At 42.2% G+C, this 24,077-nt stretch overlaps 1 protein-coding gene across 3 annotated transcripts in view; it reads right to left on the reverse strand.

Moving 5' to 3' along the window:
- LOC144271005 (protein FAM169B-like) overlaps positions 1 to 20,849 on the reverse strand; it is a 52,505-nt gene extending 31,656 nt beyond the window's left edge. The window contains exons 1-3 of one of the 3 annotated variants that reach the window (XM_077828036.1): positions 20,725 to 20,757; positions 4,443 to 4,575; positions 2,720 to 2,853 (exon numbers count right to left, since the gene is read on the reverse strand). Coding sequence is in view for 1 of the 3 variants with exons in the window: in XM_077828035.1 (XP_077684161.1) it covers positions 2,720 to 2,853; positions 20,725 to 20,758 (168 nt within the window). In the remaining 2 variants the exon portion in view is untranslated. Of the gene's footprint in view, positions 1 to 2,719; positions 2,854 to 4,442; positions 4,576 to 20,724 lie in introns of all 3 variants that reach the window. The other 2 variants (XM_077828035.1, XM_077828037.1) reach the window with 2 other exon arrangements.
- Between the last annotated feature and the right edge of the window lie 3,228 nt (positions 20,850 to 24,077).

Genomic DNA, 24,077 nt, shown 5'->3' on the forward strand with positions numbered 1-24,077 from the left:
ATTCTTGTTACTTATGCCCTTTGGTAATTGTATTGTTCTGCATGTGCAGATTAGACAAGAACAAAATTAAATACAAAATTAAGTCTGAAGTTATATTTAAGGTCTCACTACAAGCCATAAAATCAAGATACTTCAGACTTGAAGCCAAAACTCCATTCTTTAGCTCTAGCTATTGTGGAGATGCAGCATTGCTTAGTGTTCTAAGCCCCCCGCTCCCAAACTGAACACCAGATGGGCTGGTAACATGGCATCCCTGCATGACAGGTTGAGCTAAGGACAGTGTAACAGCCCTTTTGTATTTAACCTTACAGACGGTTATGATCTTGGTCCACTAGAGGGCGTTAAAAGAATACTATAAGACGTGTCACCCCTACTTCTCAGACAATATGAAAGTTACTCCACCCACATGAACTGACTTTTTCTAGAAATGACTATAAAATATTTTCCAAAACTGTTTAGAAGCCACCATATTCCACACAAACTGTTATTTCAACTGAGTGGCATTGCTTCAGCACTGTGTAATGACATAAACACAGCTGGTCCAACAGAAACTTTCATTGCATAGAAAAGGGCCCACGTACTGAAAGGTTTCATACAATGACTGAAGTTAGAAATGAAAAAGACCTATCTAGTCATATCCTGCCCATCTCTCGGCCAATGCAGGATTGGTCCCTGCAGCTCTATCACTGAAGAGTTTTTATTCAGTCTGTCAACCATTTCAGATCAGAGCTGGTGTGAAAGAGCACATATTAGAAAATTTCATTGTGTTTATTGCTGACTCACAATAGAAAGAGTCAGCGGCACTGCTATGGGTACCCGCATGGCCCCACAGTATGTCAACATTTTTATGGCTGACTTAGAACAACGCTTCCTCAGCTCTCGGCCCCTAATGCCCATACTCTACTTGTGCTACATTGATGAAATCTTCATCATCTGGACCCATTGAAAAAAAGCCCTTGAGGAATTCCACCATGATTTCAACAATTTCCATCCCACCATCAACCTCAGCCTGGACCAGTCCACACAAGAGATCTACTTCGTGCACACTATGGTGCTAATAAGCGATGGTCACATAAACACCACCCTATACCAGAAACCTACTGAGCGCTATGCTTACCTACATGCCTCCAGCTTTCATCCAGACCACACCACACAATCCATTGTCTACAGCCAAGCTCTACAATACAACCGCATTTGCTCCAACCCTTCAGACACAGACAAACACCTACAAGATCTCTATCAAGCATTCTTACAACTACAATACCCACCTGCTGAAGGGAAGAAACAGATTGACAGAGCCAGAAGAGTACCCAGAAGTTACCTACTACAAAGAAAATAACAAAACGCCACTAACCATCACCTTCAGCCCCCCACTAAACCCTCTCCAACGCATCATCAAAGATCTACAACCTATCCTGAAGGACGACCCATCACTCTCACAGATCTTGGAGACAGGCCAGTCCTTGCTTACAGACAGCCCCCCAACCTGAAGCAAATACTCACCAGCAACCACACACCACACAACAAAACCACTAACCCAGGAACCTATCTTTGCAACAAAGCCCCTTGCCAACTGTGTCCTCATATCTATTCAGGGGACACCATCATAGGGCCTAATCACATCAGCCACACTATCAGAGGCTCATTCACCTGCACATCTACCAATGTGACATATGCCATCATGTGCCAGCAATGCCCCTCTGCCATGTACATTGGTCAAACTGGACAGTCTCTAAGTAAAAGAATAAATGGACACAAATCAGACGTCAAGAATTATAACATTCAAAAACCAGTCGGAGAACACTTCAATCTCTCTGGTCACTTGATTACAGACCTAAAAGTGGCAATTCTTCAACAAAAAAACTTCAAACACAGACTCCAACGAGAGACTGCTGAATTGGAATTAATTTGCAAATTGGATACAATTAACTTAGGCTTGAATAAAGACTGGGAGTGGATGGATCATTACACAAAGTAAAACTATTTCCCCATGTTTATTTCCCCCCTTTCCCCCCCCCCACACACACACTGTTCCTCAGACGTTCTTGTCAACTGCTGGAAATGCCCCACCTTGATTATCACTACAAAAGGTTCCCCGCCCCTCCTCCCGCACCCCTCCTGCTGGTAATAGCTCACCTTACCTGATCACTCTTGTTACAGTGTGTATGGTAACACCCATTGTTTCATGTTCTCTGTGTATATAAAATCTCCCCACTGTATTTTACACTGCATGCATCCAATGAAGTGAGCTGTAGCTCACGAAAGCTTATGCTCAAATAAATTTGTTAGTCTCTAAGGTGCCACAAGTACCCCTGTTCTTTTTAATAGAAAGAACAAATCTCTACAACAGTAAGGAAATTCACTGCATCATTTAAACTAGCCTGAACAGCACAAGATGGGCCAAGAGCTGAAGATTTTGGATCCAGTCCTAGACATCCTCCAAATTCAATCCCAATATGGAGGTAAGGTCCAGACACAAAATTCAGATTTGGACTTCAAATTTTGGTGGTTTTCAGATCTAGTCTTTTGATTTGCGTTTATCTCTAGTCTATGAGGGTAAAATATTTACAGTCTGATTGATTGAATCTGAAACTTTAAGTGATTTTTATCCTTGCCACACTAACCTAGATATATTCAAACAGATTCTGGCCACTGCACTTGAAATTGCCTTTCATCAATATCTAAATACACTTTCTACTTGGGAATGTAATTATATTACCTTCTCTTCACCAGGAATGGAAAAAAACTCAGGAGATGATGAAGCTTGCTGCAAAAGTTTTTCATAGTAGGCCTCAGCTGCTTCTTGGATAACCTCAGGATTACTTGCTAAAATATCTACTGGATAAAGGTGTCCTATGGATAAAATAATACACAAGGTCATTTCTTTTGTAATGAAAGTAGCTACATACATTGTAAAACCCTGAACCTGCAAAAGGATCTGCGTGGATGGACCCTTATGCACCCAAATAGCCTTTTGTAGAATCACGGCCTAAAATGATAAGAGAATAAAATTGCATCTATCTTCTGATGTTATTTAAGCTCATTTTTGCAGTACAGAACCATGGCAGTATCAGCCCACATTTGCTGCCTTTCAGCTCAACAGGGACTTTGTTAAATGTCTGCAGAGAATTCAGCCTCCTGCTCAACTTAGAGTGGGAGAGCACAGATCAAAGTGATTTTCTTAAAAATGCAGCCCCTGATTGTTAATGCTTATCTAAAAATAAAACAGGGGGAAATACCTCCTTGGTGCTTTTGCCATTTTTGGAAGGCCTTTTACAAGTCAGTCTGTGGTCTGCTGTGTACAATTACAGCACCACTCTTTCTGTAGAGTCATTTCTATTGGTCATATTCATAATGATGAATATAATCCAGAGAAAAAGTAAAATATTTACTCTCAGAGGCATTCCCATAATAATTACTATCTTTTTATGCAATATATTTTAACTCATGGGCCTCACTGCTGCAAGATATTACTTAAAAATATAGGTTAGTAGTATACAATCGATATATATGAATAAGAATATTAATTTTCACACCATCTTACATGCCAGTTATTACAAGGATATAAAATTCCACACATCAAGGTGTTAACCCACTGCCTGCAGGGGATCAGGAAACAATTGCTCCCCTTTATAATATAGTATAATTAACTAGATCCATTGGGCAATTCTTGGAGACTGAATATCCTGCGAGATGGATCAGTAGTTTTATGAAGTCTCCCGCCACGAGAGGGCAATATTCCCAGGTTAAGGGGCTCACCATTGACTAACTCCATCTGCAACTGCTGCAAACCCAAAATGAATATAAAAAACAGTTCCACCACAAAGCTACGTTTAGGGGAAGTGGGTCTTAGCCTTGAATCCCCCTTCTTTTTGACAATGATATGCTCCCATATGGCAGTTCCCATTTAGGAGGATAAAGCGAAATAACAATTACATAGTTAGTAAGAAAGCATACACTAAGGAATATGTGGAAGGATGGTCTAGTAGTTAGAACACTGGCCTGAGATTTGGGCAACCTGGGTTCAACTCCCTGCTCTGGCAAAGACTTCCTGAGTGACCTTGGACAAGGCACTGAGGTCTTGTCTACCACCCTGGAGCAAACATTCACCTGTGGTTTTTTAGTAAAATTCCTGGCAACCAATTCATATGTCAAACTAACTGGTCATTTGTTGTAAATTGGCTCACCCACTTTGAAAGTAGGTTAGTTCACTTCAGGATGAGTTAGTGCAGAAAAAGGTGTGTGTGGATACATCTGTCTTTCAGCATAACTTCTGCCACTGGCAGTCCTCCCACTGCTATCCCACACTACATTGCTTCACACCTGGATCTACTTGTGTCTTTGTGTGCCTGCTACTACTCTGGAGTCATGTTGATCAGATGTCAACTTCCTGTTTAAATACTACGTGTAGCTAGAAGTGACCCATTTGCAATTGTACATGCCTGGCGTCTTGTACCCTTCTCAGCATTACAGCAGCCGTGCCTCATGCATCCGCATGGACTCATGGATTCCCTTGAGATCTGGAGAGATATGCTGGTCCAGTACCTCCTGAAGAGCAGCCGCCAGAGTGCCAAGCTACACAACATATAGCAAAGCAAATGATGGGAGGGATCACTCCCAAGATAAGTTTCAATGCCGCAACAAAGAAAAGGAGCTTTAGAAGAGTTCTTTAAAAAAAAACAAAAAACAACCCTGTGTAGATGCACTGATTCAGAGGGAAGCAGATTGTGTCCACCCACCTGGCTTTAATTATTTTGGATAAATTAATCAATCCACAAAAGCGTACGTGCAAAAACACAGTCCGCAAAAAAATCCTGGTGTAGACAAGCATAAGAACGACTATACTAGGTCAAACCAAACATCCATCTTGCCCAGTATCCTGTCTTCCAACAGTGGCTAATGCCAGGTGCCACAAAGGAAATGAACAGAACAGGCAACGTGATCTATCCCCTGCTGCCCACTCCCAGCTTCTGGCAAACAGAGGCAAGGGACACCATCCCTGCCCATCTTGGCTAACAGCCATTGATGGACCTATCCTCCATGAATTTATCTAGTTCTTTTTTGAACCCTGTTGTAGTCCTGGCCTTCACATCATTCCCTGGCAAGAAGTTCCACAGGTTGACTGTGCATTGTGTGGCTTCAGGTCCTCCTCTTCAAACATGAGGATAAATATATTACCAATTGTTAGGCCAGGGCCACCTCTAGGTTTTTTGCAGCCCCAAACTCCGAGAGCGCAACTGCCCAAGCAAAAAAAAAAAAAGGGGGGGTGGCTGGAATGCCGCCCAAGCAAAAAAATAAAAGGCAGGAACGCCACCCCTGGAATTGTGCCGCCCCAATCATGTGCTTGCTTTGCTGGTGCCTAGAGCCAGTCCTGTGTTAGGCAATCAAATACTACCCTAATGGGGACTATATAAGTATGATAGACAGAAAAATAATGTTTTCCCTATAAAAATAAGAACATAGGATCTGATGTCTCAGATCAAACTATTAGTTCATCAAGTCCAGTATCCTGACTCTGGCAGTGGTCAATACCCAATTTCTTAAAAAATAATGTAAGAAACAAAAACCCATAATTCATTGATGTTCATTGCTATACAAGGGTGGTTAAAAACTCACTCCTGGCCTTTGCAAGCGATCAGCTTACATCCTGAAGTTTGATAGCAGTGCTATGTAGTTAGAATGCTGAACAGTAAATCTCTAAAGGCTGATGTGTAAATGTATTTTGTCACGTTTGTATCTAAGAAACAAAGGAAGATGCTCTCCAACATTGTGAAGTCAATTCACATTATAAAAATCCTAACCAGCAATTTGCAGAAAGAAGGCTTGCTGTAGTGGGCTCCCACATATGTACTTTGCAATAACAATCCATATAAGGAAAACAGGACATGTAGTATGTTAAAAACAAAATGAAGGATTATTATTAAATGCTCTGGTAAGTTATTTTTAAATACAGGAATGTCCTGTATGATTGTTTTCAATTACTTTTAAAAAAAATCTGTACATAAGGATTTAATTTTACCGGATGTGTGCTGACGACACATAAAGCAAGATATTGGGCCTTCCAAAATATGCAGCTGATAAACACAGCACTCACAATGCTATATCCTGCTACTTAATAAACAAACATGATTTTGCCTTCTTCCTCACAGAGAAAACACCTAGTATCTTTAAGTTACACTACCTTTTCCAGTACCTAGTAGGTCTGTATTGTAAGTTAAAAGTGATCATCTGGAGAGTTACGTAATCAAATAATGACACAAGCCAAAAATGGAAGCATTAAGTACTAATGCTGGTCAACATCTTATCATTACAGCCCTCTAGATGAGTCCCTTTTTTTCCCCTCAAATAAATAATTTGTTCAGTTAGTCTGTTCAACTCCCTCTTCGCTTTAGGTTGCAATTTTCAAAAGCACCAGCGGGAATCAGTACATGTTCCTCTGAAAGTCAACGGGACTTGTGCCCCTAATTCACTTAGGCACTTCTGAAAATCCCATCTTAAAAGTTTGGAAGTCTAGTTGCCAAATGCAGGTAGAGGAGAAGCCATCGGGTTAGTCTGGGTTTTCACTTTAACCTCTGTGAGCCTCAATCTTCCCAGGGGTGTAATGTTGGGGGAAATCACACTTACCTTACTTTATAAAGTACTTTCAAATGCACAACTGTAAAAGAGCTGCATAGTCCTAAGTATTATTATTAATAATAATAATTATTATTATGCATTTTATTCACAGCAAATAATTACTGCTGGCTAAAGTAAGAGGAATCAATCAAGATTTTAAAAATCTAATCGCCAGTTTCAGAAGAGTCTAACTTTGCTGCTTTCCTTTTAAAGCAATGTTTTCCTGTGGATGCCTTGGGCTTGAGGCCCCTTTCGGCAGCTCAGGAGACTGAGATCTTTAAGTTCCAAGGACAGCTTTATAAAACAAATTTAAATTACAGGATTTCATGACAGAATTTGATCCTATGCAGCAGCAGCAACAACAAAAGAGTACACTGTGCTAACCAAAGCTGACTGTTTTTTAAACAGGCAATGCACACAAAGGGTTACCAGCCAAAGGGGAAAAAAAGAGTCATAAAAAGGGGGCCTCCCGGCTGCAGCCACAGAGGAGGTACCATATAACCATAAGGAGAGTAAATTTAGAACGGGAGGCCTACTGCATTAGAGGGATTCCAGACATTCCAGCCTTAGCAATTCTGCAGAGCTGAAAGGGGCTGCCATCTTAAATAGCCAAAGCTGGTAAACAAGGTCATGACATCACATAGATTCTACAACAACAGTATCAACAAGAGCTTACAGGTAGGTATCAGCCTTGACCTTTTACATGGCAACTGCGCTTTTTTGTTTCCTTTAAAAAAAAGGGGGGAAATAAAAAAATATAGATAATCTTTTGATTACAAAGATATAAAGCTATATTGGCATTCAGATTTTTGTTTTGAGCATACATGGCTACTTTGGAAACAAATAGACAAAGCCACATTTTAAACTAAAAACAAAAAAGTGGTAATTTCATTTTGTTGCACTTTTTGTTCTCATAAAAAAGTTTGAGCCGGCTTCCCAGCTGGTGTAAATCACTGTGTCTCCGCTCCCGTCAATGAAGCGCCACTGATTCACACCAGCTGAGGATTTGATCCTTAAAATGAAAAGTAATAGTTAGACATGAATATAAAGCAAGCAGGCACTGCATAAGCTTCTCACATACTGCTCTGACAATGCTCCTTAAAACCTGACATGCAGCACTCCTTGTTACTGCTGCCTGGAATCCCATATAGCTCTACCAAATAACCTAAACTATCCTGGTTTCAGAGTAGCAGCCGTGTTAGTCTGTATTCGCAAAAAGAAAAGGAGTACTTGTGGCACCTTGGAGACTAACAAATTTATTTGAGCATAAGCTTTCATGAGCTACAGCATCCGATGAAGTGAGCTGTAGCTCACGGAAGCTTATGCTCAAATAAATTTGTTACTCTCTAAATTCAAATCCAAATTCGTGAAGCGTTCCATATTTCATGCTCAAATAAATTGGTTAGTCTCTAAGGTGCCACAAGTACTCCTTTTCTTTTTGCTAAACTATCCTGTTTCAGTCTTGAACCCCAAATTCACCTCAGTTCTTTCCTGCAGCACCCCTCCTCCCAGTACATACCCCTGCTATTCCAGCTTTGGTTTTTTCCAGAACAGAAATAGTTAACTGTGCTGAATTATGTGGTGGTTTTGTGAAGTGAACAAATACCTCTCTCTTGGAGGGAAAACTGCAGCTAAACTCACTTCACCTGGGATCTAAAACAGATCATAACATAGGTTTCTAGATGGGAAATGATAACATGCGTAAGGTCTATTTTTAAAGCCATAGCTCTAGTCACTTATAGGATGGGAGATTATTTTTCATCTTGAACTAAAATTGTGATGTTTTGTACATTAAACACAGACCTCATCACTACTGAACCCAAAAGAATTTCACTGCATGGGTTGAAGTAAGCAGGAAATAGTTTTCCGTAGCCAAAATAATTTATTCTTCTCAGCACAACAGAAAACACATGCTGCACCCTCATGTATGTGAAATTCCACAAATGAAACTATAAGTAGTTATTATACTGAAGGTAAACCAAATCCCCACAATCAATACAATGGTTATAAGGATTCAGTCTAACTTGCACAATCAGAGAAAAGTGATGGTAACATTATGCAGCTTAATCCTGATTCCTAGCACAGATCATTTAAATAGTAATTTTATATTATTTATAACCCCATCACATGAAGATAATGTTGCAGCAGTATTAAACAACCCTTTTCAAGAGCTCTTTAATTACTCTAGTTTATTCAGTTTACGGGATGTTTTTATACACTAATTTTGTTAATTTATCACTGCATAGTTACTAATTACTCTGCCGATTAGCTGGATCTTTCTGTTACAAAAACTGATGCTAGTTTAATCTAAAAGTTAGTACGTATTGTCAATATCACCTTTTTCTGCATGAGCATTAATCCAAAATATCTTTTAACTATCACATAAAAAACACCTGCCTTATCTTCAGTTAGAGCAATCTATTACTGTATCCACAACCTGGTTTCCTTAACAAGTTGGTAATAAAATTGTTTCAGCTTCAGACATATCAAAGAGCTAATTAAGATACCTTAAATACTGATCGTACTCCTAAGAAAGCTTTATTTGTTGAATGGAGCATTTCAAGCATTATACCTGTTTGATGCAGTAGTATTTCAGAAGACTGTTTGTTGCAGTATAATTGAAAAGCAAACAAACACCAGCCTTAGTGTAGATAAAGAATTAAAAATCAGTGTACTGTACTAAGTTTCAGAGTAACAGCCATGTTAGTCTGTATTCGCAAAAAGAAAAGGAGTACTTGTGGCACCTTAGAGACTAACCAATTTATTTGAGCATGAAATATGGAACGCTTCACGAATTTGGATGACACGCAAATTCGTGAAGCGTTCCATATTTTCATGCTCAAATAAATTGGTTAGTCTCTAAGGTGCCACAAGTACTTCTTGTACTGTACTAAGTAATTAATCATGTCCCCTGTGATTGCTGTTACTCCTTCTGCAAACAGGTTGTAGAGAACTATACTATATGCATTTATTAAGAACTGCACAATTAAAAGGTGCCCTTAGTAATCAAGGAACGTTTACATTACTGAGAGTAAAAACTATCAATATGTGAACGTATACACACACACACACACTCCAATATCATTCATTTTCTCTCACACATACACATGAAAGAGAAAAGCTTGAAAATGTGAGTCTTAACGGCTCAGAAACGAAAAGCAAATAAAAAGAACCCAACATTTATTATTTTTTAAAACTTACAATTTTTAAGACAGTATCACTGGGGTGGGGGGGAAACCTAACTCATTTTTGAACTCTTGGGGATGGCAATACAGTAGAACCTCAGAGTTACGAACACCAGAAGTTGCAAACTGACCAGTCAATCACACACCTCATCTGGAACCAGAAGTACACAATCAGCAGCAGAGACAAATAAAAAAAGCAAATACAGTACAGTACTGTGTTAAATGTAAACTACTAAAAAAAGGGAAAGTTTAAAAAAAAGATTTGACAAGGTAAGGAAACTGTTTCTGTGCTTGTTTCATTTAAATTAAGATGGTTAAAAGCAGCATTTTTCTTCTGAACAGTAAAGTTTCAAAGCTGTATGAAGTCAATGTTCAGTTGTAAACTTTTGAAAGAAGAACCATAACATTTTGTTCAGAGTTATAATCTCTATCCCTGAGCTGTTCGTAACTCTGAGGTTCTACTGTGTTGCTTTCAAAAAAAGAGGGGGGAGTCTTATTTTTATGCTAATGTGATCAGCAATAAACAATCAGGGTGAGATATATGCAGAAATCCACAATATACAGGAGATTTATTTTAAGTTTCCCTGTCAGTATCAGGAGTCCTTATATCCTTGGGCATAAAAGTATTTTAAACTTATTGTTCTTAACACAAACCACTTTGCAGCTTCATTCTCTTTTCTTGTGAACTAATCATTTGTCCAGGTATCTGTGATGGTTAAATATGCACATAAATTTAGGTGAACTGACACAGAAAAGATTATGTACATCACATTAATATTTAGGAGGGAATAGTCCTGTGATTAGAACAGGGGACTGGGAATCAGGACATCAGGGTTCTATTCCTGACACTGGCTGGATGTGTGACCTCAGCCAATCGTTTAAATGCCTATTGCCTATAGTTTAAATGCATGTAATACCTACCTCGTTACAGGCTTAATCTATTAATGCCTGTAGAACACTTGCAGATCTTTGGATTAAAAGTGCTATATACAAAGGCATAGGAGTACAGTAATATTAATATATACTATAAAGAGCCCTCTTCCCTCCCCTCTATAGACTGTCCTATCTATACTATATGCAGTGTTATTGTAGCCACCCACTTGTCTCTCTCTAATATCCATACTGTGGCTGCAATAATGTGACCCTTCCTAGGTTCTAGAGAGAGTGACTTTTTTGCTCTTCTAAACGATGCACATATGAATACTGTGCCTTGCCATTAACCTCTCACAGGAGCAGAAGCACTGTGTTTAAACAGCAGCACTCGGTACCATGTACCAAGTCTTATTCATTGCTTTAATTGAGCTTGAACAGTTCTAAGCATGTGGTTATCATTAGGCTACCATATTTGTTTAACCTTTCAAAGGAAGGAAGAGGTCCTTGGCATGTTACCGGGAGTACATGCAGAACCTGACTCTCATATCCTGAATTTAATTGAGCAAGTACATGTCAAAAACCCAAGTTCTAGTGTAAATGAAACCTCCAGTAACACCGTAACAATGAGCAATAGAGCTGGTGGATAAATACTGTGGTGTGATATCTGTCCAACATGGCATGGCAGCCCTTAACCACATGCTGTACATCATTAACAGGAACAGTGTTCTTTCACACTGCGTTACTTTTCACCCATTTGTCACAGGATAACCTGGGAACTTACAGAAAAAATGTTTATTGGTTTTAATGGATTTTTATGTAATACCATCCCTGTACTATTTTCCATTAGCATTTTGACAATGAAGAGTACTCCAGGAGGGCAAACAAAATATGAGTTTCTGTCTAAAAGGCATTGCTCTGTGAAATTCAGTAAGTGAAAGTGCTCTGGCAGTAAATAATTATAATTCAATTTCTGATTAAGTGGCTGGACGGTTTAAATAGATGAGTTCTATTTAAGCAACTGCCCCCATTGTATCAGTTCAACAAATGGACTAGATAAGGGTTATGCATCCCAAACACAGGAGGCTATGGTATCAGGGAGCCCATTCATGTTCAAAGGATTTTGCTACTGCCTAGAAAGGTTATGCCTAGCAGAGGTGCAAATGGACATAGGCAAAGGATAGATGGACCTGATCCATGAGGTGCTACGCACCTTCAATTCTCATTCATATCAGTGGAATCTGAGTGCACTCAGCACCTCAGAGAATCAGGCCCTGTATATCAAGCATTTTATTTCCTAGAATTTACAAGAGTGATCAGAAGCTTGTGAAACAGAATTAATATTTAATCAATTTTAATTCAAACTAACTATTTTTTCCTCCTTTGTAAGAAAAACTGCATCTACAACAACATATTTACTCCTGAGTTTCATAGTATTTTAAATTTAAATATTAAACTCTAGGAATCTGGGTATAAAATGATAGGACTAAGACAGGAGCTTATTCGATCTTAAAGTTAACGTGCACTGTCCCAGCCCCCTGTACGTTTTACCATGAATATTCCAGCTGCATCTATTTTTCTTCAAACCATTCTTTGCTACATTTAAAAAAGAAAAACACAAAAACCACACCCAACTCACAGCACAAATCGAAATCCATTTGTGTAAGCATGCTACCTCCTGTCATATCACATAAAACCCAATATCTGAACTGACAAGCTTTGTACAAAGTTCCACTCTGAAGTAATTGAAAAAGGCTGAGGTATTATGCCTCAGAAAACAGGATTTATAAATAAAAATGTTGACACACCCTTAAACTATGGAAGTGTTACCACATACAGCTATAGTGTAGCAGCAAAGAGTGACTGAACATTTCACTCTCTTTGCAAAGAGTTTAGAGATGTAAGATGGAGGGGGGGGGCAGAATAAGGTGGGGGGAGAGAGATATCTCAGAGTGGGTCAAAGGAGATGCAGGCCTGAAAAGTAGCAGCATCCAAGGTAGTAACTATAAAGCATTTTTTCTCCCTCACACCAGACTTACAGCAGTGAAACCCCATTGACTTCTGTGGGACTAGCCTCTGTCACGCTGGCAAACCAGCTCTTGCCAAGGCTTTAGGCCTCAGCTGAGCACTGACAAATTCACTTCTGGAAAGCAGTCCATTTCACCTGGGTGTTAATATGGTTAAGATGGGTATTGGACTTATAACCATGTGTTTAGACTCTATGAAATGCTTGTAAATTGCTGCATGCATTAATCTCACTTATAATATCTATATCACATGCTATAAGATAATATTTAAGTTTTTGCTTTATAACTATAAAAAATGTTTGCCCTGAAACTGTCAACCTGTCAGAAAGGATTATCTCCTGCTCGTTAAGAAGGCTATCAAAACTAAATGGGTCATTGTGGGACATCACAAAATAAAGTCTTTGTTAATTGCCCTTTCACACCCATGAAGAGGCTATGTGCAAAAGAGATTGTCCTGTCAGCTTGAATTCTGGAAGAAGAAAATAAAGATAGTGAACAAGAAAATTTGTCATCTCTTTTGCTGTTTGGACTCTCACAGAGCCAAAGCCACTAAACAGAAACAGAGATCCCCAGGGTCAACCTGGGTTAGCCCTAAACAGAGCCTGCACTAGGCATAAGCAGACTAAGCAATTGCTTAGGGCCCCAAGCAGCTCAAGGGGGCTCCCATTCACTTTTTATTATTATTAAGGTTAGGAGTCAGTCACAGATTCAGTGATTTTACGTGACCTCCACGACTTCAGCCCCGGGTGGCAGGGCTCTGGCTGTCAGTGTTGGGGGAGAGGGGCAAAAATATTCCTGCTTAGGGCCCCCAATGGGCTGGCAACAACTCTGGCCCTAAAAGACATTCAGTGCTGACAGATTGCTACAACTCTGTCACCTTTTGCAACCATCAACTGTAATTCATTTGTGTATATATGTTTGCCGGCTTTAACATGTAAATAACTCTCTCGTTTCTTTTTCCTCATTAATAAATCCATAGTTATGTTACTATAGGATTGGCTACCTGCATTGTCTTTGGTATGAGATCTGAGATACAAATTGGCCGGGGGCAGGACCAGCTCTAGGTTTTTTGCTGCCCCAAGTAAAAAATTCGCCATCCCAAGCTCCGAGAGCGCAACTGCCCAAGCAAAAAAAAAAAAGGTGGCTGGAATGCCGCCCCTTGAAATGTGCAGTCCCAAGCACATGCTTGGTTTGCTGGTGCCTAGAGCCAGCCCTGACTGGAAGTAAGTGACTGGTTTCTTGGGACTGAAAACAACCTGAATCTTTTGTGATCTTTGGTGGATAACAACCAACTATCACTAAGTCCCACTTTCCTGGGTGGCAACATAGCTTAGAATGCCCAAGGTGATTGTCTGTAACTCCATCATAAGACTGTTATAGCTCTTCAGGGGTTCAAATTTGTTACTGAGTTGGTCAAATCTTATTGTGGAACATACAACCATTTAGGGGTGTCTGCCCTGCTTTTTGACACTCTGACCTGAGGTTGGTATTCACATTCGTGAACTGCTCCAGACAGGGTGACACCCTCAATATACCCCTATATAAGCACAGTGAGAATTGGGTCCTTAATATCTACTGCCTCCCACAGAGCCCAGGAATGTGTGGAAAATTCTCAGGGCCATACTCTTATCTCAGTTACACTCCTGAAGTAAAGGGTGGTACTCCAAATGTACAATGGTGTTACTGGTGTCTGGCTCTCAGAGTATAAACTAAAAAAGGGATGGGGGGGTGAGTTGGGAAATAATGGAATGTATAACTGAAAGATTTTCTGGACAGAGAGCATGAGAGAGGCTCAGTCCTTTACCATCACAGACAGAGAAGATAGATGGAAGAAAGAAAGGAGGCTGAAGGACAAAACCTACACCTGAAGAGACAAGAAGAAGACAAATCCTCCCATAGTGATGAAAAGGAAAAAGCAGGAAGACAGGAATTGACATCTGAGTTTGGAAAGCAGTCCAGTTTGGAGATGCTTTTGTCCATAAGGGAGATGCTAGAAAGATCACCACTCAAAAATATTTGAAAAAAACAAAAACAAAAAATACCAATCCATATTTTAAAGCCACGTAGCATTTAAAATTACTGCAGGGCCACCCTTCCCTGCTTGCTAGCTGAGATTGTGGCTAGCAGTTGACATTACATTCAATGCAGTTCCTCATTACTATCATTATTCATACAGTGCCATGGAGCAATACAGATACGAAAGAGGCAATAAACCGGATTTTCAGTGGTACCAAGCAATCTCAACTCCCCAGTCATTTCAGCTGAGTGTTGGATGCTCAGCCCCTTTGAAAAATCAGGCTTAACACATGCCTGGTTCAAAGAATTTATAATCGAATGCCTCATCATGTAAGTTACCAAATACCTCATAGGTGGTGTTGAACACCCTCCACTCCAAATTACTCGCAAGAATCAATCTTTAAACTAGATTCCTTTCAAAATTAAAATGCATTTAATTTGAGCAGGAGAGGGAAGGAAAAGAAACATTCTTCCCCAATGTTTTTCCATGCCTTACAGTCATCCGGACATTTTGATGCTGTCAATTTTTATTATATGAAAGTGAATACCTGTGCTACCTATATCATAGCTCTCTGAGCCTGTCCTGAATTTCTTGCTTCAATGAACAGCTGCATGTAGTGGAATGAAATGTGTAAATATCTCTATTGTTTTCCTGTGCTTTTGTGTCAGCTGTTCGATGTCTTTGAAACTGTGCCAAAACCACCACAGTATTTTTTTTTTAAAGGGGCTGGTGGGAATGGTTTCGCTCTGTGCTGTCTGTGCACTTGACATCAAATATGAGGTTCTTTAAATTTGGTTTCCACAGACTCATCTAAAAGGACCACTTCTGGTGGTTAAAAATGCAAAAGGTTTTGATTGTAGTGCCTTGACAAACAGCCAAAGATCTGATGTGGGGAAAAAACACAGCAAGATAGTTATGACCAGAATGGAAAAAACAAGGAAAAACACATGGCTTGATTTCAGAGCAGAAAATTGACTTAGGCTTTGCATAAACGACAGCATACCTCCAAGCTTGCTGATCTCCAGTCTGCCTTGAAAAAGAGAACATACAGTCTAAAAGCAGAGCCTATTAAAGGCATAATGTTTCTAAACAGCATCTGTTACGTACTAATAAGCATTACTTAAAGGACACAGGCCTTAAATTGCTACCAAACGTGCATTTATCTGAAACTGCTGCAAGGCAATCTTTACAAAAACATCACATGACACCAAGGGAATCTGAATGATACAAAATGGAATTTTTATTTAATTTGGCTTGATGTTGTAACACAGCAAAAAACATGGAGGCATTCTCTGAGATTTTGTGAAGCTGTTTGTAGAACTTCACAGGAATGAATTACAAGTAAGAATTATGTCTGTGGAGCTGTTTGCCATCTGTTCTCAGTAATACTGCAAAGACCAGTCACCAGACTTCAGTTTCAAAGGTTAAAAATGCAACATTTTTAAGCATCCGTTGACCTCTTGGTAACTGAGCGGGAGACTGTGTACTTTGGATATGTGTGACCCAAGGGGCTGCCAGTCACTTTGCAAAGGCAACATAAAGTACTGTGTGTTGCCACAGAAAAAGCTCAGGAACCTCTTAGTTTTGCCACTGTCAGCGGATGTGGAAAATTCATACTGACCTGGTTTCTAACACATCTGATGTTGCAAATACAGATCTGGAGCTTTAAAATTCCACCTGTCCTGCAGCAAATCTCCTGCACAGGAAGGTAAACTCTATTGATTAACATGGATTTCATGAAAAAAAATCTTTCCGCAGGACAGGTGTAATTTTAAGGCTCCTTTACTGTAACTGTTAAACTAGATACACAGATTAGTCATTTAGTAACTATCACTAAGGCCCCAGGATTATATGCTGTATTACCCACAAAAATGCCCTTCCCAGAGCCTATGGTACGTGCAAACCTCAGGGCTCCTTGAAGAAAAAAAGAAAAGAAAAAAAAACTACATGAGAGCAGACTGTATTTAAAATAATTAGCTGAAGTTCCAGGTGAGCAGCTGGCTCATTTCTCAATGTTAGGGTTGGCACAGGATCTACACAAAGGGCAAATAGGTTTAATTTTAGATGGACAGGCCTGCAAGCCTTATTAATCACACGAACAACCTTTATTGTCACTTGAAGTCAATGGGATTATTTTGGGAGTAAGAGTTGCAAGATCAGACAGCAAGAACACTTAAAGTTGTAGCATCTCAGTCATAGAGCAATGTAAGATCAAAAAAACACAGCATGAGAAAGCAAAGCTAAAGGCTGGCTCCAATACATTCAGAGACTTCATTTTTTATTGCACCACTTGCCAATTGCTGCTGAATTTTTTTTTAAGCTCAAGGATGTGCAGTCAAAGAAATAAGACAGAACTGTAACAATAGCTAGAAACACTAAAATCTTTTCTTGAAGAGAGAGGGGATTGGGGTGGGGTGAGGAAAGAACCATTCAAAACACATGACTTGGAGCAATACAAAATGAAGCGGGGGAAATGTTTACAAAACCTAAAGTGCTTAGCAGCACAAGATTTGTCTGGACAAGGAACACCAAGTTGCATTCATCTGGAGATACTTCATTTAAAAGCATCAGCAGAGTAGCGAGTCTTCCAAAAAAGCCAATATCATCATTACAAATGTTTGACTTTCATAAGTGGCTGATAGGAGAAAAAAATAGGGTAATCTGATTTCAGCACATTTAGACACGAGCATTAGAAGAACTAATGAACATCATCATAATTATTTTACTGAAGGGGATGAAGTAGGTGCTTTAGACAAATGGCAGCAACTTAAAATGTCTTTCAGAAGATAAATTCCCTTTCTCTCCATTTACCTGTTAGCTTGACAAATTAAAAAAGCACAGTGCAGAGACAGAGCATGAGAGAAAGCAGTGCAAAAGTTAACCGAGGTGATGCAATCGGCCCTTATCCAAGGGAGTGGATGAACAGAGCTTCTTGGAAATGCTCTTAGTCAAATATAAACCAAGAACACTATTCACTCAAGACTCTCTTGGAGATCCACTACTGAGTATGCACAAAGGCCCACCTATCTCAAAATCATATCCATTACCAAGCATCAAATGCTAGATTGATTATTGTTTCGCTTACAGCTATAGATCTAAATTAGTATCTATTTTAGGGCAAAAGAAACTTGCCACACATATCAGCATTATTTTTTTTCCCATTCTCTCTGTCAGCCTCTGCTGGGGAGAGAGACTCTTTAGCCTGCTACTAGAAATATTTGTAATTAATTTTTGCTTATTTTTTTTCAAATTTCCAAACATTACTTTACAACAAATATTTCTACTTCTTCTGTTATTTGTCATTCCATTCACCAGCGATTAACAAAGGATAAACTCTGCAACAATATGCAGGAAAGGCTCCATATATCTCATTCCATATCATGCTAATCGAATTAGCTACTGTCTTGTGGCCAAGAGACAACATAGTTACTACTCTGTTCTCCATTATTATTGATTCCTTTACTTCCTCTTAAAGCAAAAGTGAAGTTTTGATTGGAGGATTATAGCACTGCCTTTAGCATGAGACTCAAACCTTGGAATTATGATTTGAAGATTTTTTTATATATACTGTGTTCCCTCTGTTCCTCTTTACTGTCTCTCCTGTGTTCATTTACTAAACCACAGTACCACTATATTCATTCATAGGGCTATAAACACACTAAAGGACCAGGTGTGTGAAGGAAGTGGTGCCATTTTGACAGTGCTATTTTTCTGACTGTAACTGCTTTCTAATCCAAACCCCATCGCAGTAAAGGGAAGTCTTCCCATTTACTTCCATGGATTTTGAATCAGACTGTAAGACCAGAAAAAATTACCACCTTTGGACCCAGAAAAAGTCTCATGGGAACTTTGCAATAAAAACCAAGGACACCTAGAGTCAAACTGTGATTGCACAGGAACTGAGCGAAATTTCCTAGGCACGCACAAACTTGTTGCTGTGTGTTTTGGTAATTTATAGAAAACCTGAAGTCAGATCTTTAAATCTAGCTAGATGTTGACAATCAAGTGGTCAACCCGGTAATACCATACAAAATACACACACACTATTGAAAAACAGCATCCTTAATAAACAGCATGTCTGGTGTGATAACTTATGTAGGGACCAGCAGACTTCTGTAGAAGTGGCTGGTTAACATGCTGCTGGAAGTTAATCTTGGTCCTCTTCCAGCCAGCTCAGCTCAGAGCAGATTGTGAGAGGCAGTCACTCACAAAGCCCCACCAGAGGGATTTGTTGTGGCTGGGTAGTGCCCAGAAGTTTAATATTGTTTCAGGTCCAGCCTGGTAGCATCATTAAAGCTCAGTCTAGGAGCCTGCCTGGGAATGGGGGGAAAGGACAGCAATGCCAGGGAGCAAGGTGAGGGCAGAGGTGGGGCACCGAAAGCAGGGATAAGACTAGGAGAATATAAGTGGGCATTGGAAAAAGGAGTAGGAAAGAAGGGGGTATAAGGCAGAAAAGGACACAGGAGAGCAAAGGGCCTTTGTACCCACAGGAGAGGCAGTGCCAGGGCTGGAGGAAAGGAGTGCAGTGCTGTGCGGGTAGGCAATGCCAGGGCTGGAGAAAAGGAGACAGTGCCATGCAGGATGGATGGGCAGTGCCAGGACTGGGGGAAGAGGGGCAGGGCCATGCGGGGGGCAGGGCCAGGCTGAAGGAAAGGGGACAGTGCTCTGCAGGGGGACAGTGCAAGGACTGAAGGAAGGGGGGCAGTGCCAGGGCAGGAGGAAGGGAGGCAGTACTGTGCAGGGGGAGGAGGCAGTGCCAGACTGAAGGAAAGGGGGCACCTCCAGGGTAGGAGGAAGGGGGAAAGAGCCGTGCGGGGGGGGCACTGTCAGAGGTAAGGGAGCAGTGGGGGAGGGAGGGCAGAGCCGTGCGGGGAGCAGGGGGGGTCACTGTCGGGAGCAGGGGAGCAGTGGGGGAGGGGGGAGCAGTGCCACACGGGGGGTGGGCACTGTCGGGGGCAGGGGAGCAGTGCCGGAGGAAGAGCAGTGCCGGGCAGGGGGGTGGGCACTGTCAGGAGCAGGGGGGCAGTGCCGTGCGGGGGTGGGCACTGTCGGGGGCAGGGGAGCAGTGCCGGAGGAGGAGCAGTGCCATGCGGGGCGGTGGGCAGAGGGGTGGGCACTGTCAGGAGCGGGGGGGCAGTGCCGTGCGGGGGTGGGCACTGTCGGGGGTAGGGGAGCAGTGGGGGAGGGGGGAGCAGTGCCACACGGGGGGTGGGCACTGTCGGGGGCAGGGGAGCAGTGCCGGAGGAGGAGCAGTGCCGGAGGAGGAGCAGTGCCATGCGGGGCGGTGGGCAAGGGGGTGGGCACTGTCAGGAGCGGGGGGGCAGTGCCGTGCGGGGGGTGGGGGCACTGTCGGGGGCAGGGGAGCAGTGGGGGAGGGGAGACAGAGCCATGTGGGGGGGTCACTGTTGGGGGCAGGTGGGGAGGGGAGGGGAGGGGAGCAGTGCCGTGCGGGGGGGCGGGGGAGCAGTGGGGGAGGGGGAACAGAGCCATGTGGGGGGGGTCGCTGTTGGGGACAGGTGGGGAGGGGAGGGGAGCAGTGCCGTGCGGGGGGGCGGGGGAGCAGTGGGGGAGAGGGAACAGTGCCGGGGACGGTCAGTGTCGGGGGCAGGGGAGGAAATGCCCTGCGGGGGGCTCACTGTCAGGGGCAGGGGGGCAGTGGAGGAGGGGAGGCAGTGCCCTGAGGGGGGGGTCACTGTCAGGGAGGAGGAACAATGCCGTGCGGGGGGTGGACACAGTTGGGGGCGGGGGGCAGTAGGGACAATGAAGTGCGAGGGGGCTCACTGTCGGAGGCAGGAGGGGAAATGCCGTGCGGGGGGGTGGGGGCACTGTCGGGCGGGGTGGGAGGCAAGGGGGCAATGCCGGGCGGGGTGGGGGGAGGGGAGCAGTGGGGGAGAGGGAGCAGTGCCGTGCGGGGTGGGGGGCAGGGAGGGAGCGGGGGCGGGGGCGGTGCCGTGCGGGGGCAGAGAAGCTGTGAGGGGCGGGCGGGCGCGGGCTCCCTGCTCCCTCTTACCGGCCGCGGCTCTTCCTGTTTCCTCAGCTTCCATCACTTCCTCCGAGCCGGCCTCCTCCGCTCCCGGCCGGGCCCTCCCGGAACAGCCCTGGGCCCCGCTGCCCACGGGCGGCTCTGGCCCCTGCCCGCCCCCACTGCGGCCCAGCACAGAGCGGCCCTCCGACCTCCTCTCCCCGCCCCCCCCCGGCCCGGCTCTGGCCCCCGCCCTTCCCTTCCCCCCCCAGCACAGACCTGCCCCCCCCGCCTCCCCAACCCCACCCCGAACAGCTTCCCCAGTAGAGACCGAGAGACCCACCCCAGCATAGCCAAGGAGCCGGGGGGTAGACACGCACCTTGGATACTGGGTATCAGGCGACCACCACTGAGCCCTGAACAGCACCTAAATTCCTGAGCCTGAAAGGGACAGGTTTAATTTTGAATTTTTCTTCATTTGCCCCCGTTGAAATTTTCCAAAATCAACATGGATTTGTTAAAGGGGCCAAGCTAATCCAATTGTGTGTTTTTAAACAAAAAAAGTTCTCTTCCAAATTTTGTCCAGCTCTACATGTTAGATAAATGGAAAGGTTTAATTAATTCCAATTTATTAACCGTTTTAAAAGTTGGACATAGCACCTGCCAACATCAAGCAATAAAAAAAAAAGTTGAGCGATACTCCAGAAGTAAAAAGTGAACATATATTTCCTAATGATGGACCTAGTTCACTTCAACAGCAAAAAGACTCCGTTCAGGACTCAGGTCCTGGAAGTTCTTCTATGCAGTCAGAATGGTATTGCAGAGAATATGCTCTTTTTCCATCCGACAGTTCAAGATTTTCTTTTACACTTCTCAAACAAACGCATAGTCAAATCTTCAAGGCAATAACCAGCCAAAGCTTTCATAGCTGAGCTGCTTTTTACCTCAAGATGAATGCCAGCTCAATTGTATTTGTGTAGAGTAATAGAAGAAACAGTCAGTGGTTAACTGAGTCAGCCATGTGTGTGATTTGGGTATGTATTGCTACAGATGTGTATACATACATGGAAGTGTAAATCTCAAGGCTATGATGAGACATCCATTAGGTGTTAGGGAGTAACCTTAGCTTCAGCTGACAAAGTTTTAAGCGGAGAAAGGTTCCCATTGCTGAAAAATCCTCTACAAAAATGGCCTAATTAGATTTATGAAATCACCAGATCTTCCATTTCTGTGTATGGTGCATGTACTGTATTTGTATGTATATTATAGTTAAACACTGCAACACTCCTATAAATGTATATACAGACATATAACACCAGATGGTATGAGCAGTTAATGAAGTTAATAAAAACTGAAATTTTAATAAACCGTTATAGGACTGCCAATTTAATGAAACCTTAACATTCTTTTAACATGCACAAATACATGAAATCACAAGCCTCAACAATTTTATTAATTCATTCTCAGAAATCAGCAGCCTCTTATCAGAGTCATCAAAAGAGACTAATTTGTGAAACTGGTGAAGACAAGTCTGAGCTGAAGTGTCCTGGGTTTTAGTGCATATATCCAGTGTACCTTCCACGAAAGACTACAAAACAGTGAAAATACACATAGATGACCTGTTCTCTGCTATATGTACTGTAGATATCCGTTACCTATATCATGAACATTGTAAAGAATAGCGTGTAGATCTGGAGCATGCCTGCTCAATTGTTATTTCAGCATGCATAGAAGTTATACTGAATCAGTTGAACCACACTTAGAACATCTGTAAGAATAAACATTAGCATTTCATGGCTTCAAAGCACAGTACAACTAGCCCTCAGTGCACACCTACAAGGTAGATATTATCCCAGATGTAGAGTAGTTATGTGATTTACCACAGAGCAAGTTAAATAGACTATATTGCCCGGTAGAACATTTATGCTGGAATTTCAAGAGAGGTTTCAGAGATCATCTTTATTAAGCTTAGAGAACTGATGAAAAACTTTTTAAAAATTGCATAACTTTGTATGATCCTGACTAGAAGACCGGTATGTTGTACTTACGTGCAGAATATCATAGGGAAAAGTATTACTAACTGGTTATACTGAGAAATTACACCAGTAAAGTAGATGGTCCACATACCTAAAAGATGACATATATAACATCAGGGTCAGTATACTGAAGTCAATGGGAAATTTTGGCTCATTTAGGACTGCAAGGACCCCACTCCACATCAGCTATATATTATTCTTCAGATCTGTAAGTTTCTGGGTGAATATTGTGCAACATGTTGCACATTCAGGAATATCACTAAGTAAACGTTTAGCTTTAGCACATAGATTAATTGATATATTCCAAGGCCAGAAGGAACTATTGTGATCATCTAATCTGCCCTCCTGTATAACACAGGCCAGGGAACTTCCCCAGAATTATTCCTAAAACAGATCTTTTAGAAAAACATTCGATTTTGATTTTAAAAGTGTTGGTGATGAAGAATCCACCACAACCCTTGGTAAATTGTTCCAATGGTTAATTACTCTAATTGTTAAAAATGTACATCTTATTTTCAGTCTAATTTGTCTAGTTTCAACTTTCAGCCACTGGATCATGTTATATCTTTTTCTGCTAGATTGAAGAGCCCATTATTAAATATTTGACCCCCCCATCTAGGTAAGTCACCCCTTAAGAAAGAGAAGGTTAAGCTAAATAGATTGATCTTCTTGAGTCTGTAACTATATGGCATGTTTTCTAATCTTTTAATCATCCCCTTGGCTGTTCTCTGAACCCTTGCCAGTTTATCAACACCTTCTTGAATAGTGGACACAGTATTCCAGCAGTAGTCACACCGGTACCAAATAACTCTCTACTCCTATTCAAGATTCCCCTTATAGTGCAGTGGCGGTTGTTCCTCCTGCTGTGGGTCGGAAGGAGGCCACACCTCCTCACTACATCACCAGGATTACTGTCAAATATCAGGGGGAATTAGAAAACTAGTTGCTCTCAGCGGGTGGGGCACCAAACAATCTGTGGGCACTAGCCCTCAGGTGGGGACAGAGCTAATAAGCAGTCTGCAACAAGAGTCTGCATGCTCAGGCCCTGAGGCAGGGCGGAGCTGACAAGCGGTCTATAGTCTCAGGCCCCCAGTCAGGGCAGAGCAATTAAGCAGACGGTGGGCCCTGACCTTCAAGCAGGGCAAAACTCCCAAGAAGACTATGGGCTCTGGCCCTCAGGCAGGGGCAGAGCAATCAAGCAGCCTGTTGTCCTAGCATTGGCAGATGGCAGACAATGCAGGCCCTTTGACCTGTGTGGGAGAGGTGGCATGGGGTACCTGGACCCATCTGACTTCACCAGGTCCCAGCCCAGGGCCCTAAGAGTGGTGAAGTGTTCGGCCACTGGGTCAGCGGGGATTCCAGCCG

The sequence above is a fragment of the Eretmochelys imbricata genome, chromosome 10 (genome assembly GCF_965152235.1).
Source record: "Eretmochelys imbricata isolate rEreImb1 chromosome 10, rEreImb1.hap1, whole genome shotgun sequence".
Classification (NCBI taxonomy): Eukaryota; Metazoa; Chordata; order Testudines; family Cheloniidae; genus Eretmochelys; species Eretmochelys imbricata.